Consider the following 14,785-nt stretch of genomic DNA (forward strand, 5'->3'; position numbering starts at 1 on the left):
CTGATAGAAAGAAAAATAATCTCTTTTCCCCTCGCTGCTTTTCCATTCAGATTTGGGACTCTTGTTTTTGCTTCCCCATCTAGAGAGACATGAAAGCTTTCTCCATTGGGAATATATATATATATATATTATATATATATTTAGCTATGACCCATGACAGACAGCAAAAATATGCTGTATTCAGGAGATCTAACTGAACTTGTAAGGATCTGTGAACCCTTCAGGCTTCAGTAAATTTCATTTCCTATCAAACTGCATCCATATTATTATACAATTTTCTGCACAGAAATTCTTCGAGCATGCTCAGCAGCAAAACACAAACTACTAGGTGGAAACTTTATAATAAGAAACAAGTTATTTTTCTAGCATGGAGGTACCAGCAAGTTGTAGTCAGACAAAGCTAGCAACAGTTTCAGAGACAAACCAGTAGATTTTGTACCTGCAGCAGATTCTAATCCTAATTCACTTTTATGCCCATGTGACCAAAAGTGGCTTTAGACAACCTGCCTAGTATTTTTCATAGATGAAAGAAGCAGGACTGAAATGGATGCCTGCAGGCATATAGTACATAGTTAGTATCTGGGTTTCAGAAAGAGCAGCTGTGCCTTCAACACCAACCACACGAAGAAAATCTTTTGAGAACTAACTTGACAGAAGTCAAATTTGAGGCTATGTTGGCAAAAGGTGAACTAGAATATCGTTCAGGGCTCCTAGTCAAACAAAATTACTGTACTGAATCCATGTATTGTGTCACAAGCAAAGGGCCTCCAGGTTTTGTTTTTCTTTTGCTCTGTGGTTGATATTAAAAGTAACACAGCTCTCTGAACCATAGCTATAAGATAGATAACATTACTACTTATGTACTTAAATTGCCCTCATCACCATAGTGTCTCAACAGCAGCATCTATTGCAGGAAAGCTGCTGAAGAGCATACGCCCCCTGCTCCCTCTGGGAAAATGCAATGACTATCTTTGCTTTGCTTTCCTTTTTAAGAGGCCAGGACACTCAGCCTGGGCCCCTCAGAACTTTCAGGGAGCTAGGAACCTCGACCCCCTTTACAGAAACTATTTAACTTTTGCCTTGAGGGGTAAGCGCTGACCGTTTTGTGGGCTGCAGGATTATTTTGTTGGCCTTTTTCATTCAGACTGCTTTTTGCCTGCAGAAGACTACATAAGACTACACAGAGCTACACCCTAAACTCCAAACCAGCTCTACAGCAGTGGCCATATCCAAGGAAGGATGTCTGGGATGAGAGAGGTGCCCATCCTGACCCAAAGATACAACCTATAACCTACATCTGTCACACTCACGTGAGCACAACCAGTCACATCAGGAATAACTCTATTTCCCTATCTATAAAATAAGGCTAACAACACACTTGCCTACCTCACAGGAGAGCTGTAGGGACTGATGAGGTAATGTTCACATATCACTTTGAAACACATGAAGCACCATGTAACGTCAATTGGTTCCAGACTATCATTCATAATCACAATGCCTTCTTGTGTGAGGAAGGGGGTGTGGCTACATTCCATTATAAGGAGTGGATATTTCTATTCTATTCTATGTGCCAATCTATTGGGGGTAGGGTGAGATAGGGGCAGGAAAAAATCAGAAGCCATCCAAGCTCAGTTCAAAATTCTGTGATTCTAGAACAAGGCACAAGATGTATCAACCATAGAGCTGGTTAAAAGCCTTCCATCAAAATATTTTTGGGTGGGGAAAATAGCTTTTTCAACACAAAGAAAATTTTGAGAGTTTTTGTCAAGAATCTTAAAATCCTAATGAACCCCCTAACCTCCTGCAAAGTTGCATAAAATCATTTCCCAGCACTCTCTAGTCAACAACATTTGTCTTAGTGTAATCAGTGGGCAAAAACGAACCATGAAATCTCAAGGCAGTTCTCAGTGCTGAGAGCATTGACACTATTCAAATCCATGCATTTACACAGGGATTTCTGAATGTGCTCATCGCTGTTAAGAAATCTTCAGTTCCTGGTGTCCATTATTAATTGCATGATAATGACCATTTAAAAAACCATTATATGAAGCAGCTGCAATAGAAGGTCTGAGAGATTCCAGGACATACCAAGGAGTAGGTGGTCCTAATACAGAAAGTACATCTTCCTGACAGTCACTCCTAAGTTGTACATGAGTGTCTGGGAAGTAATTCACTGATATTTGGAAGCTTGCCTCGATGTCTCAGCTTGTTCTCTTGAGTCCAAAGGAACACTGCATTGTGCTGAAACAGTCATGCCCAAATCAGAACTTGTGAGCCTTTATTAAAGCTGAAGACTTCAAGGGAAGGTATTCATTCCCACAAGGTATAATTCCTGAGCTTTAGATTGGACTGTCCTACTTCAATAATTTAAGTGCCTATGATGAAGTTTGCAGATACTTTTGGCTTTCCACTTTTATGACAGTATGAGATGCCATTCTCATGCATTTCACACCTTGAAAAGTATTATGGCCAAGGAGCTCTGAAGTAATATATATCTTTACAAAATTATGTTACGATTGGTCAGTAATGTACTCCACAGTATGAAGAGCCAACTAAAAAAATTCATATTGCTTGGGAAGTACGGCAAGACTGTTAACCTGAATTTTAGTGTTACTAGCAAGTCAACACAAAATCAATTTGTTCAAGTGTATCAAATGTCGGTTTCCTGTCTCCTGAAATTTTTTTGTCCTTGTCATCTGAAAGCAAGGCGCACAACATTTTGATGGATCCATTTTTTCTTAATTAATATTCAAAATTTAGGATACAGTAAAAACAATGTAAGAATAGCTAACTACATGACTGAAGTAACAATTCTGAAAAACAAAGTGAAAGTAATGGTGATTGGTGACTGTATAGATCTATCATAATGGTATTCTTAACTCACCATAACCTTCCTTAAGGTATAGCGTTTGGATCGAATGTCATCCATTAGCATTTCATAGGGTGTGAGCTGATATTCTATTGGAAGTGGGTTATACTGACGCTCTTGAACCTTCTTAAGTTTAACACCATCCCGCAAATCTCGCATCACCTGTACCCAAAAGCGAGCCTGAAGAGTCAAAGGAGACAAATAAGGTTTCAGAACATTTACTGTACTCTCATTATTACTGAGTACCAATGCAGTTAAGGCAAAAACAGCTCACTCGTCACATCAGAGAACCATTAAACCAACTAAATAAGACTAAATTTATTTTATTTTTTACAACAATGAAGTAGATAGGTGGTACAGTGGGTTTGAAAACCTGGGTCAAAACCCATCTTAAACTAGAAAACAAATCTGGTGGATTATTCTAGTCACTAACAGAAATCCCAAAATCACAGTGTAATTCAGTAAATCACTGATGGCAGTGTTAGATTTCATTTATTTTCCACTTTTTCTATGAGTCACTAGCAAGTCATACTACAGAAACAAAAAACCCTAAATACTGTTTTTTACAGAAAGCAGGTGACAAGCAAGCAGCTTAAGAATATCTAATTTTTTACATCAAAATATAACCTATTGAAAATTATGGTAAATGACTACAGCCCTACCCAGTCAGCATTTTTCAACTCATCAAGGTCTGTGCTGGATTCATCACTCTTTTCTTTGTCCATTTCCTGAATCTTCTTCAGATTCTGTCAATTAAAAGCAATATAGTAAATAAGCTGTATAAGAACATAAAACTGTATTGAAATAAAGTAGAAAAGGTTTAATAGAATATGGTTTCCTTCTGTGTCTATTCATCTTTCACAATTTACATGGTGGATATTCCAAGCAACGTGTTCAGAACATGTACAGCAAATTAGAAATTAGACTTCCCATATTGTTAATGAAAGGGTACCCTTCTATATATATAAAAAAGATTCATAAATGCTGAAGAGGATGTGAAGGAATAGGACTTTTCTGCACATATGGCGGGAATAACATAAGAAAATAGTATTTGGGAGGGAAACAAATAGAAATTTCAAGATAGCTAAAGACAGACTACCCACAGAACTCAATAATATTAGGTTACAGCCCAAAGGAGGTTATCGACCTGGGGAAGGACCCATTGATATCACAATTATTACTAGCAGCCAGATGCATGATAGCTTGTTCAGATTCCCCCAATATTAGTAGTATAGAGAAACCAAGTCTAGGAATGCTTCTCAATGGAAAACATGACAGTTTTACATGAAGCAGACTTTAAAAATATATGGTTTTTGGAATCTGAAAAAAATAAATACACAGATAATGATAAGAACTTGACCAATCACCAAGGGATCTTTTAAAGATAACAAATACAGGTTATTAATAAGATTTCTTAATACTTGTGTGGAAAGTTCATGTATGTTAATAACGACTAAATAAAAAGTTTAAAAAAAGAAAATGTCCCTCCTCAATGTAGGTGAAGCTTTCTTAATAAAGAGCCAAACTTTCGGACTTTGACTAGAATAAGAATAATGACTGAATGCTACAGTAGGTCACAGAGTGGGTTTATTAGACCACTTAACATTAAAACAAACAAAGAGATGCAATTCAAGATTTAAATGTATGGACTCTGCACTCATGGAAATAGTCTCATATATATTCACATCATACATAAAAATCACACATTTATATAGAACTTTTTGCTTGTAAACTGAATGCCTTTGAAATGGAATCATTGAGACACAAACATGGAAACTCACTATTCCATGTTTACAGATAGTTTCAGAATAGAACTGCACATTAACAGGATTTTATTTAAATTTTTCCAATTGTTTATTCATGCATTTTCATGAAACATAACTGGCTCCAAACTTTTGTTCAGTAAACCTCTTGAGTTTATGTTAAGAGATTAAATCAATAGGTTACAGATCTGGAAATGTTTAAATTATTTATGTATGTAGCACAGAAATATTTGTCCTCTCTTCTGAGCTGACAACGTAATTAAACCAACATAACATACTTGGGTATTCCCTATAATGGGAGCAATCAACAAAGAGAGTCTGGGTCTGTTTTTTTACAAAATGTATAAAAAAAGGTTTAAAAATATAATTTTCTGTTTATTATATATTACACTGAAACTGCTACAGTTTAAATCTTTGCCCAAAGCCTCAGAAGAATCTTTCAATGAAGCAGTGTAGGTAGCTATTAAAATGTATTTCAGAGATCCTACAGGACAGACAGCCATCTCACAGGAGTCCTTGGAGTTTTTAAAAATCATTTTGCTACAGAGGATTTTGGGGAGAGTACAGGATAGCAATTGCTTACTACTACCTTTAATGTGACAAAGCAGCAGACTTATTTTTACATCCAAGTTCTTAACACCATTATTGGCCCATTTTTTTAATTACATACATTATAGGCAGGCTTTTGAAAATCCATACAACTTATATGACACAGAATCTAATGGCCAAGTCCTGAAAATCAGGGGTGAGTATAGGGCAGGGGAGGGTTTTGGGTAGAAGATATAAGGGTGCTTCTAGTTGTTCTGACAACTCTGATCTCATTCAGTGATCTCACTCATTGGTTCAAATTCAGCTTGCCTCATTCATGGACGTCGACTACACCCTAAGACTTTCCAATGGCATTTGTTTCCTTTAGTTACAACACTCTTGTGAAGAATGAAATTTCTTTTCTTTTTAACACGGATTTTATCAGTAGAACCCAGCATTATCATAAGCCAGTGCCATTGAAAATAGCTTGTGATTTAAGGACACAAGAGTTAGATACTGCTAACTGTATAACCTACAATTTCTGAAATGATTTTTTTTTTTAAATGACCTTAGACCAGAGTATAAGTTTTTAGCCTGTAAATAAGCTCTGATGTGGGCTGAGTATGGCAGTTAATAGAGTCTTAGCTACAGAGTAATAGTTTTAATGGTAAAAATTAAACAAAATAAAAACTACTGCAAGTGAAAATATCCTGGCAAATTTAAAGCTTCAAGAAGTCCTCCAAGAATAGGCATAATTTTAGTTTCAATAGTTCTGTGAAAAAGGATTGTGGTTTTGACTTGCCTAATTAGACACACAGGAAAGCAAACCTCACTGCTCCACATCCAAATAGTTAATCTAGTCCAATGTATTCCAAGTATAGCTAAAAGTATGTCCTTTCTCCTCCTCTCTTAGAATGTCTCTAAGGGTAAGTCTACACTACAATTAAAGACCCATGGCATAGCCACAGCTGGTCTCCGTCAGCTGACCTGGGCTTGCAGGGCTCAGGCTACAGGGCCTAAAATTGCAGTGTAGACATTCAGGCTCATGCTGGAGTCCAGGCTCTGAGACCGAGCAAGTTGGGAGGGTCTCAGAAACCAGGCTCCAGCCTGATTCCAAATATCTACACTATAATTTTTTGCCTCACTGGCCAAGCCCGAAACAATTGATCCAGGCTCTGAGACTTGGTGCCACGGGTTTTTTATTGCAGTGCAGATGTACCCTAGCAGACTGACAGTGTTTGCTTGAAACATCCCAGGTGTTGGCAGGTGTTGGTCCTATTGAGAAAAGGTTAGATTCATCTGATTCACTGAAACAATTTTACTCTATCCGGTCACAAAGCAAGGTGGGATTGGATCTCTAGAAAGAGGAGCTGGGCTGAGCAGTCCTGGGATGGGAACCATACGAGCAGCCAATCCTCATGTGAAAGTTTGAGCTGAACTCTACTATCTTATCAGAAAGCCTTTGACAAAGTCCCTCACCAAAGGCTCTTAAGTAAATTAAGTTGTCATGGGATAAGAAGGAAGCTCTTTTCATGGATTAAGAACTGGTTAAAAGACAGAGAACAAAGGGTAGGAATAAATGGTAAATTTTCAGAATGGAGAGGGGTAACTAGTGATGTGCCCCAAGGGTCAGTCCTAGGGCCAATTCTATTCAACTTATTCATAAATGATCTGGAGAAAGGGGTAAACAGTGAAGTGGCAAAGTTTGCAGATGATACTAAACTGCTCAAGATAGTTAAGGCCAAACCAGACTGTGAAGAACTGTCTCACAAAACTAAGTGATTGGGCAACAAAATGGCAGATGAAATTTAATGTGGATAAATGTAAAGTAGTGCACATTGGAAAAAATAACCCCAACTATACATACAATATGCTGGGGGCCAATTTAGCTACAACTAATCAGGAAAGAGATCTTGGAGTCATCGTGGATAGTTCTCTGAAGACGTCCACGCAGTGTGCAGCGTCATTCAAAAAAAGGAAAAGGGATGTTAAGAATCATTAAAAAAAGGGATAGAGAATAAGATAGAGAATATCTTATTGCCCTTATATAAATCCATGGTACGCCCACATCTTGAATACTGCGTAGAGATGTGATCCGCTCATCTCAGAAAAGATATACTGGCATTAGAAAAGGTTCAGAAAAGGGCAACTAAAATGATTAGGGATTTGGAATGGGTCCCATATGAGGAGAGATTAAATTGGCTAGGACTTTTCAGCTTGGAAAAAAAGGAGACTAAGGGGGAATATGATGGAGGTATATAAAATCATGAGTGGTGTGGAAAAAGTGAATAAGGAAAAGTTATTTACTTCTTCCCATAATATAAGAACTAGGGGCCATAGAAATTTAGAGCTGGAAGAAGTCATCAAATCCAGAAGTCATCAAATCCAGCACTTGAAGCAGGACCACGTAAACCTTGACCATCCCTGACAGGTGTTTGTCCAACCTGTTCTTAAAAACCTTTACAACCTGCTTTGGAAGCCTATTTCAAGCTTAACTATCCTTCTAGTTAGGAAGTTTTTCCCAATATCTAACCTAAATCTCCCTTGTTGCACATTAAGCCCATTATTTCTTGTTCTATCTCCAGTGGACACTGATAACAAATGACCACAGTCCTCTTTAAAAAAAGCCCTTAACACATTTAAAGGCTGTTATCAGATCTGTCCTCAGTCTTCTTTTCTCAAGACTAAGCCTGCCCAATTTTATTAACCTTTCCTCACAGATCAGGCTTTCTAAACCTTTTATCATTTTTGTTGCTCTTCGCTGGATGCTCTGAGTTATCCACATCTTTCCTAAAGTGTGATGTACAGAATTAGACACAGCACTCCAGCTAAGGACTCATCAGTGCCAAGCAGAGTGGGTCAATTACCTCCTGGGTCTTCCATACAAATACTCCTGTTAATACAGCCCAGAATACTACTCTTTTTCACAACTGCATCACATTGTTGACTCATGTTCAATTTGTGATCCACCATAACCTCCAGATTCCTTTAATCAGTACTACCATCTCACCATTTATTTCCCATTTTGTGGGTGTATTTATAATCTTTTCTTTCTAAGTGTAGTACTTTGCACTTGTCTTTCTTAGATTTTATCTTCTTGATTTCAGACCATTTCTTCAATTTTTCAACATCCTTTTGAATTTTAATTCTGTCCTCCAAAGTGGATGTAACCCCTCCCATCTTGAAGTTATCTGCAAATTATATAAGGATACTCTCCACTCCATTATCCAGGTCATTAATGAAAATATTGAAAAGCACTGGACCTAGGACAGACCCCTGTGGGGCTCCAAAAGATACATCCTCCCAGTTTGACAGCAAATCATGATAACTACCTTGGCCCATATGGGACCTGCTAAATTCTGTTTAAATTTGCATGAAGTCATAATCCCCAAGGGAATGAGCATTCAGTAGCTTCTCATTCTACACTGTATTGAAGGTAATGCAAGTGTGTGTGTGTATGTGTGTAAATGATGCATATAATCAATACGGTCTTGTTTCACTGAAAAAATCTGCTAACATACTTTTTAATTTTAATTCATGTGCACAGCCACATTATAAATAACATAAGATTGTTATCATATCATAAATTGTTTTCTTTTTAATTAAATTTATTAGGCTTTAGTACCTGAAATGGTTAACAAACATAGGTAAAACAGTGTGCTACTTCAATAACACTTCCTTTACCTCTGTGTGTGAATATTGTTCACATTACATAGCAAATAAACACAGCAGTCTGAACCTACTTTCCAGTGAACATCTGAAGGCATCCTTAAACGACCACACAATGCGGTGACAGCTTAGCATTATCTCCACTGGAGACCAGATGTGGTGGTTTATAGACAACTGGGGAAAACGTGTGTATGGAAACTTGTATGTGCTTTGCAGCTGTCAGTGATATTAGTCTGTTACTTTAAAAAGCAATAAGTCCTTTCCCCAAAAGAGGAAATATTATAGAAAAGTCTCATTTACATTTACTTCTGCATTTATAACAGTAATGAAGTCCAAGTATTCATCCATTTCTCCATCAAATGCAAAGTAGTGGTAACGATTTCAATGCCAGTCTTTGTGAACTGTAAATGCCTTGTTTTCTCTTAAACTGGAAACTTTTGTTTAAGGCCTGCAAAAATTATAAATTATCATCCTAATGCTTTCTCCTCCTGCTCCTCAGAACCAAGGTTAACTTTGGTGAACAAACTGACAACAGTCAGACTGCTACTCCCTTCAATAAGCATTTATTTTTACAAAGTTAACATATTCCAGCTGCTTAATCTTTACTTTGAATGTTGAACAATACCCGCAGCAATTACCCATTTTAGCAACCATTAAAGCTTTCTGTTCTTTAACATGGTTTTTTGGGCTGGCTTATACCCAAAGGCAGCAAGACTGGCATAAATGGTAAATATCCCACCAAGATTCCAACCTGATTCTCTTTAGCACTAAGAATCAGGAGGAGAGAAAAGGTTTGACTAACTGATGGACCACCTTCAAAATAAGGCACCCATCTAATTAGTCCCTACACAATATAGTAAGAGAGGAAGCTTCTATTTGAGGAAGGCCAAGTCCAGGTAAAATCACACCATGACAGGGCTGGAGAGCTGTAACAGCAAAGGCTACCAGCCAAGAAAGAAACTCTGTCCTTTCACTCCAAATGTTAAACAACATCTACTATGGTATTAGAGAGACGAGGTGAAATCTTGGGACCGACACGGTTACAACTACACTGCATAGCTACTGGAATGATCATTTTAAAATCAGTAGGCTCAAATAACTTTCACTCAACAGTCCAAAAAGAGAAGGCTGAGGAGATCTCTGGCCTGCTGATGTTAGTTTTCAATAAATCTTGGAATACCAGGGAAATTTTAGAAGACTGGAAGAGTGCTGATTTTATGTCAATAAAAAAGGACACACCAAATGACCCAGAGTCAAAAATAATGAGGACCAGGTAGTCATACAGAATAATCTTGATCATTTGGTAGGCTGGGACCATTCAAACAAAATGTGTTTTAATATAGCCCATTGCAAAGTCATACATTCAGGAACTAAGAATTCAGCCCACACCTACAGAATGGAGGACTGTCTCCTGGAAAGCCGTGACTCTGAAAAGGATCAAAAGATCACAGTGGACACACAACTGAACTTGAGCTCCCAATGCAATGCCATGCCAAAAAAAAAACGAGCGTAATCCTTGGACATTGTGATACAGCAACTACGATCATCAGGGATATTGTTGGTTGTCAGTCCCTAGGTAGAATCTCCCAGGAACAGAAGGCAAGATACTTTCAGGAGATGGCTCTGAGCTCTCTTTTATAGGAGATCAGAACGAAGCAGACTTATTGGTTTTAAGTCACAATGGAAAGCAGACCTTCATCCACTAATGGAACTACAAAATAATCTGCTTCGGTCTCCCAGAAGGCAAACAACAAAACAATACCAAACAAGCTAAACGAGGGAGGAAAAGAGAAGAGGAAAAGATAGCAAGTCTAAATCCTATTGCCAAAATGCTTGAAGGCTACTCAGCACCTAGATATCATGGCAGTATGCACATTAGGAATTAATATATAGAAAGTTTCACGTCATATTAATTGCTCAAAAGATTGAAAGTTGCCAGGTGTTGTTTGCAAGGTGTGCTGAAATGGCCCATCTTGATTATCACTACAAAAGGGTTTTTTTCTCTCCTGCTAGTAACAGCTCACCTTAAGTAATCACTCTTGTTATAGTGTGTATGGTAACACCCATTGTTTCATGTTCTCTGTGTATATAAATCTCCCCTCTGTATTTTCCACTGAATGCATCTGATGAAGTGAGCTGTAGCTCACGAAAGCTTATGCTCAAATAAATTTGTTAGTCTCAAAGGTGCCACAGGTACTCTTTTTTTTTTTTTTTGAAAGACTTGAGTTTCTCAGTGTTTTGAAAAACAATGAAATACTATGTAATTTCCTTGTTATAAATTTAGAAGACACTGGAATTTAGCAACATACACAAATGGGAAATGTTCTGACCTTACAAACATTGGTTATGAAGGTTTCCTTTAACTCTTCTCTGTACGCTGGGTACTGCTCAGAGGAACAATTTCTTGTGATGGACATACATGCCAAGTCCTCTAGACTGAATTAACTGTATCACCTCCCTCCTCAATCAGCCAAGATCAGTGGGGTTAGAAATCAATCACAAATTATGCAAACCAAAACACTTAGAATAAAATAGAGCGTTTGTCAGAACTTAATTGAAATCCGTATGAATAACCTCAGCTGCTGTATCCATTTGTGCTTACCCTTGGGAAACAGACCAGAGGAAGCTATTTTTGCTATAATATTAAAATCACAGCACAGACGGACTTCCGTTTTAGAGGGGGAAAATATTAAGAGGTTATCTTAGCTGACCCAAAGCCCTCAAACCCACACTACAAATCTCACTCACATGTTATAGACTGGGCATTCATTCAGAAAATTAGGAAACAGATTTGCAGGCTACACACCAGAAGTCTGAATATTAAGCATTTCAACAGTCTTCATTTTATAACAACGAAAGCATTTGGCATTTTTTTGAAATGTTGTGTTCTCACACACAATTCTCTAGCAGTTTGAGTAAATAAATATATAGATGTCTTTACATTTATTTTTGCATTACTTAAAACAGTCAAGAACAATTATTATTGTTAATGAAAAATACTTTCCTTTGCTCAGTGACAGATGGAAGGTTGTGTAATGTACATGTCAGGACAACAGCAAAGAATCACGAACACAATGGCCTCTAAATGGTCTCTACATTTTAACATTTCAAGGAGCTTTTCATAAATAGGGGTATGATTCCTGGGCTTGTTTACACTTTAGCAGTTTAAAAATGTAATCATAATTTCTGTATGTATTCTCCATTTCTAGAGGTTGTTTTATTGATGGAAGTGACTGACTGATAACTGGGAAACAGATAAAACAGACTTGCACATCTGATCTCTGATGTAAGAATATGTAACATATAAAAGAGGTTACTGCCCAAGGGTAATAGTTGATTTTACATACCCAATTATCAAACATCAGACTTAAGCCCTATGGACTGGGCCTCCAGCCCTTACTCACTTGAGTATCTCCCATTTCAGTCAATTGAATTACTCATGAGAGTAAGGTTTGCAGACTCAGCCACTAAAATGTTTCTTATCCTTTGTGCTGCTATAGGACTTTTGAATATCATATCAAAAACATCTGTTTCTAAGACAGTAGGAGTGGGAGTAGAGAAGACATGCCCTAGTGTGGAGAGAGGTGGAAAAGGGTTGCTCAGTTGCGATCCCTTACTTATCAATTCAGCAAATGCACTGGCAGACTCCAAATTGAAGTCTTGGGTGGATCTCAGTGGCTCTTCTTCATTAACTTACACAGGGGATCAAGTAGAGAAACATTTGGCAAGGATTTTGAGTTTCTGGAAAGTAACTGTAGCAATATTCTATAACATTCATAATTAAAGTACAACATAGAATATTATGTAAATATACTGTTTGATCCAAAATGTTTATTCTCCAAGGTAAATTTCTATGGGCTGACAGTGTGGAACAGAAGAAATGTTGTTCTTTGGATCTAAGTTTGAGTAAACAACTTAGCTAATTGCTTCACTTACTGTTAATAAATTGTTATTGCAAAATTATAAAAACCCCGCTGGTGGTGTTATTAGGTTACATGCTGCTCTGTTAAAGGGGAGAGAGTGATTCAAGACCATGACCATGAAAATTTTTTGACTGAAACACCTACCATTTTTCACTTTAAGAGTCAAATGTAATGGGAAAATGAAGACTCTGTGTCCAAAAACAGGTGATAAAGATGATTACAAATTCCTAATTTTTTTAATGTTGCTAGAAAGGGTTAATATCCACTGGAAAGATTTCCTAAGAGGTATAATTAAAAGCTTGTAGAAATTCCCACTATGCAAGGGTATTTAAGCTTTTGCTGCAGTTCAGCTGCCCTCATGGGAACAGCCAACTAGGTAAGCTGTACACAGCACGACAGGTATCAAATTGGCTAAAGATCTGGGCCCAGATTTTTAAAAGGTATTTAGGCACTGCTCTGCTCAGCATTGCAATCCCTAATTTATTTAGAAGCCCAAGACTCATTTTCAAAAGTGACCTAGGGGCCTGAGTCCCACTGACTTTCCATAAGACACAGGCTCCTACAGGCCTATGTCACTTTTGAAAATGAGACTTAGAAATCCACAGCTGGTCTGTGCCAGTCAACTCTGGTTTGCAAGGCTCAGGCTGCGGGGCGCTCCCATTGCTGTGTAGACTTCCTGCATGGTGGGAGGGTCCCAGAGCTCAGGCTCCAGCCCAAGCCCAGACGTCTACACAGCAATGAAACAGCCCTGCAGCCTGAGCCCCATGAGTCGAAGTCGGCTGGCATAGGCCAGCTATGGGTTTTTCTTTGCTGTATAGACATACTCTTAGGCTACTAAACCAACTAGCCTCTGCAATGCTGAGTGAAACAATGCCTAAATACCTTTTAAAAATCTGGGCCTTGATGAGCAGAAGCTACAAAATTAGGAATTTCTTTTTTCATGCATTTTATTGGTAAAATCAACCCACTATTCAGAAATAAGGCCACAGATATTAAAGGGCAGGTCAGAAAGGAAATCAATTGTGCCCATTGTGACACCCCATATGACACCTTGTACCTCAGGTTCACCTCTATTATATGATTATGATATATGGTGTATAAAGTATGCCTTGAGAGATATCATTTCAAAACTCACAACCTACTGAACATTATTATCCTGGTAAAATATGTGCAGCAACTATGTATGTAAAATTGTGAGATTCTACTGTATAATAATGATCTTACATTAGCATGTAACAAAGTTAGAAAAGCAGGCTCAGACTAGTTTTTCAGAGACAAAGACACATTTGCACACCTGCAGGGAGCTAAAGAGTCATTATCTGTTTCATCAGAGATTCACCAGCAGGGAAGTTGTAAACAAGACATTTACAACTCACTTGAAGGACAGCCTGCAGAGTACATACGCAATGGAACTGCTGACCCCATGATCAAGCAAAGACTTTTCCAGTATAAAAAGGAGAGACAGTGACCTACTCCTCACCTCTCCTCCCACATCTCTACTCACAGCATCATGATCTCTTGAAAGACAATAGGAGCATCACTGAACTGTTGGTGTGGGGGAGGGAGGGGTGTGTCCTAGCTGGAAGGTGTTCCAGTTTGTATGAACTGCTCTAAGCTTTTGGGTGAGAAACCTTTTTGCTTTCAAATCTTATATAGGTTGGTAATATTTAGGAATTAGATTGCGGATTTATCTTTTATTTCTTTTGTAACCAACTCTGACTTTTATGCCTTTATCACTTATAATCACTTAAAATCTATCTTTCTCTAGTAAATAAACATGTTTTATTGATTTGTCTAAACCAGTGTGTTTTGGTTGAAATGTTTGGCAATATGTACTCAGGTTAACAAAGGCTGGAGCACTATAATAATCCATCATTTCATCAAAGGAAATTAATGAGCTTGGTTTGTTCAGTAGCGGGCTCAACAGTGCAAGATGCACATTTCTGGGGTACCAGGCTGGGGCTAAGAATTAGCGGGTGTCACCCTGTATATAGTTCATGAGTGGCTGGGAGAGCATTCATGTAATTTTGTAT

General features: G+C 37.9%; 1 protein-coding gene across 1 annotated transcript in view; it reads right to left on the minus strand.

The window, feature by feature from the left end:
• Positions 1-14,785, minus strand: part of SPIRE1 (spire type actin nucleation factor 1) — a 173,642-nt gene that overhangs the window by 50,642 nt on the left and 108,215 nt on the right. The window contains 2 exon segments of the mRNA XM_073331647.1: positions 2,885-3,049; positions 3,532-3,615. Of these exon segments, the coding sequence (XP_073187748.1) occupies positions 2,885-3,049; positions 3,532-3,615 (249 nt within the window).

This window comes from Lepidochelys kempii, chromosome 2 (assembly GCF_965140265.1).
Source record: "Lepidochelys kempii isolate rLepKem1 chromosome 2, rLepKem1.hap2, whole genome shotgun sequence".
Taxonomy (NCBI): domain Eukaryota; kingdom Metazoa; phylum Chordata; order Testudines; family Cheloniidae; genus Lepidochelys; species Lepidochelys kempii.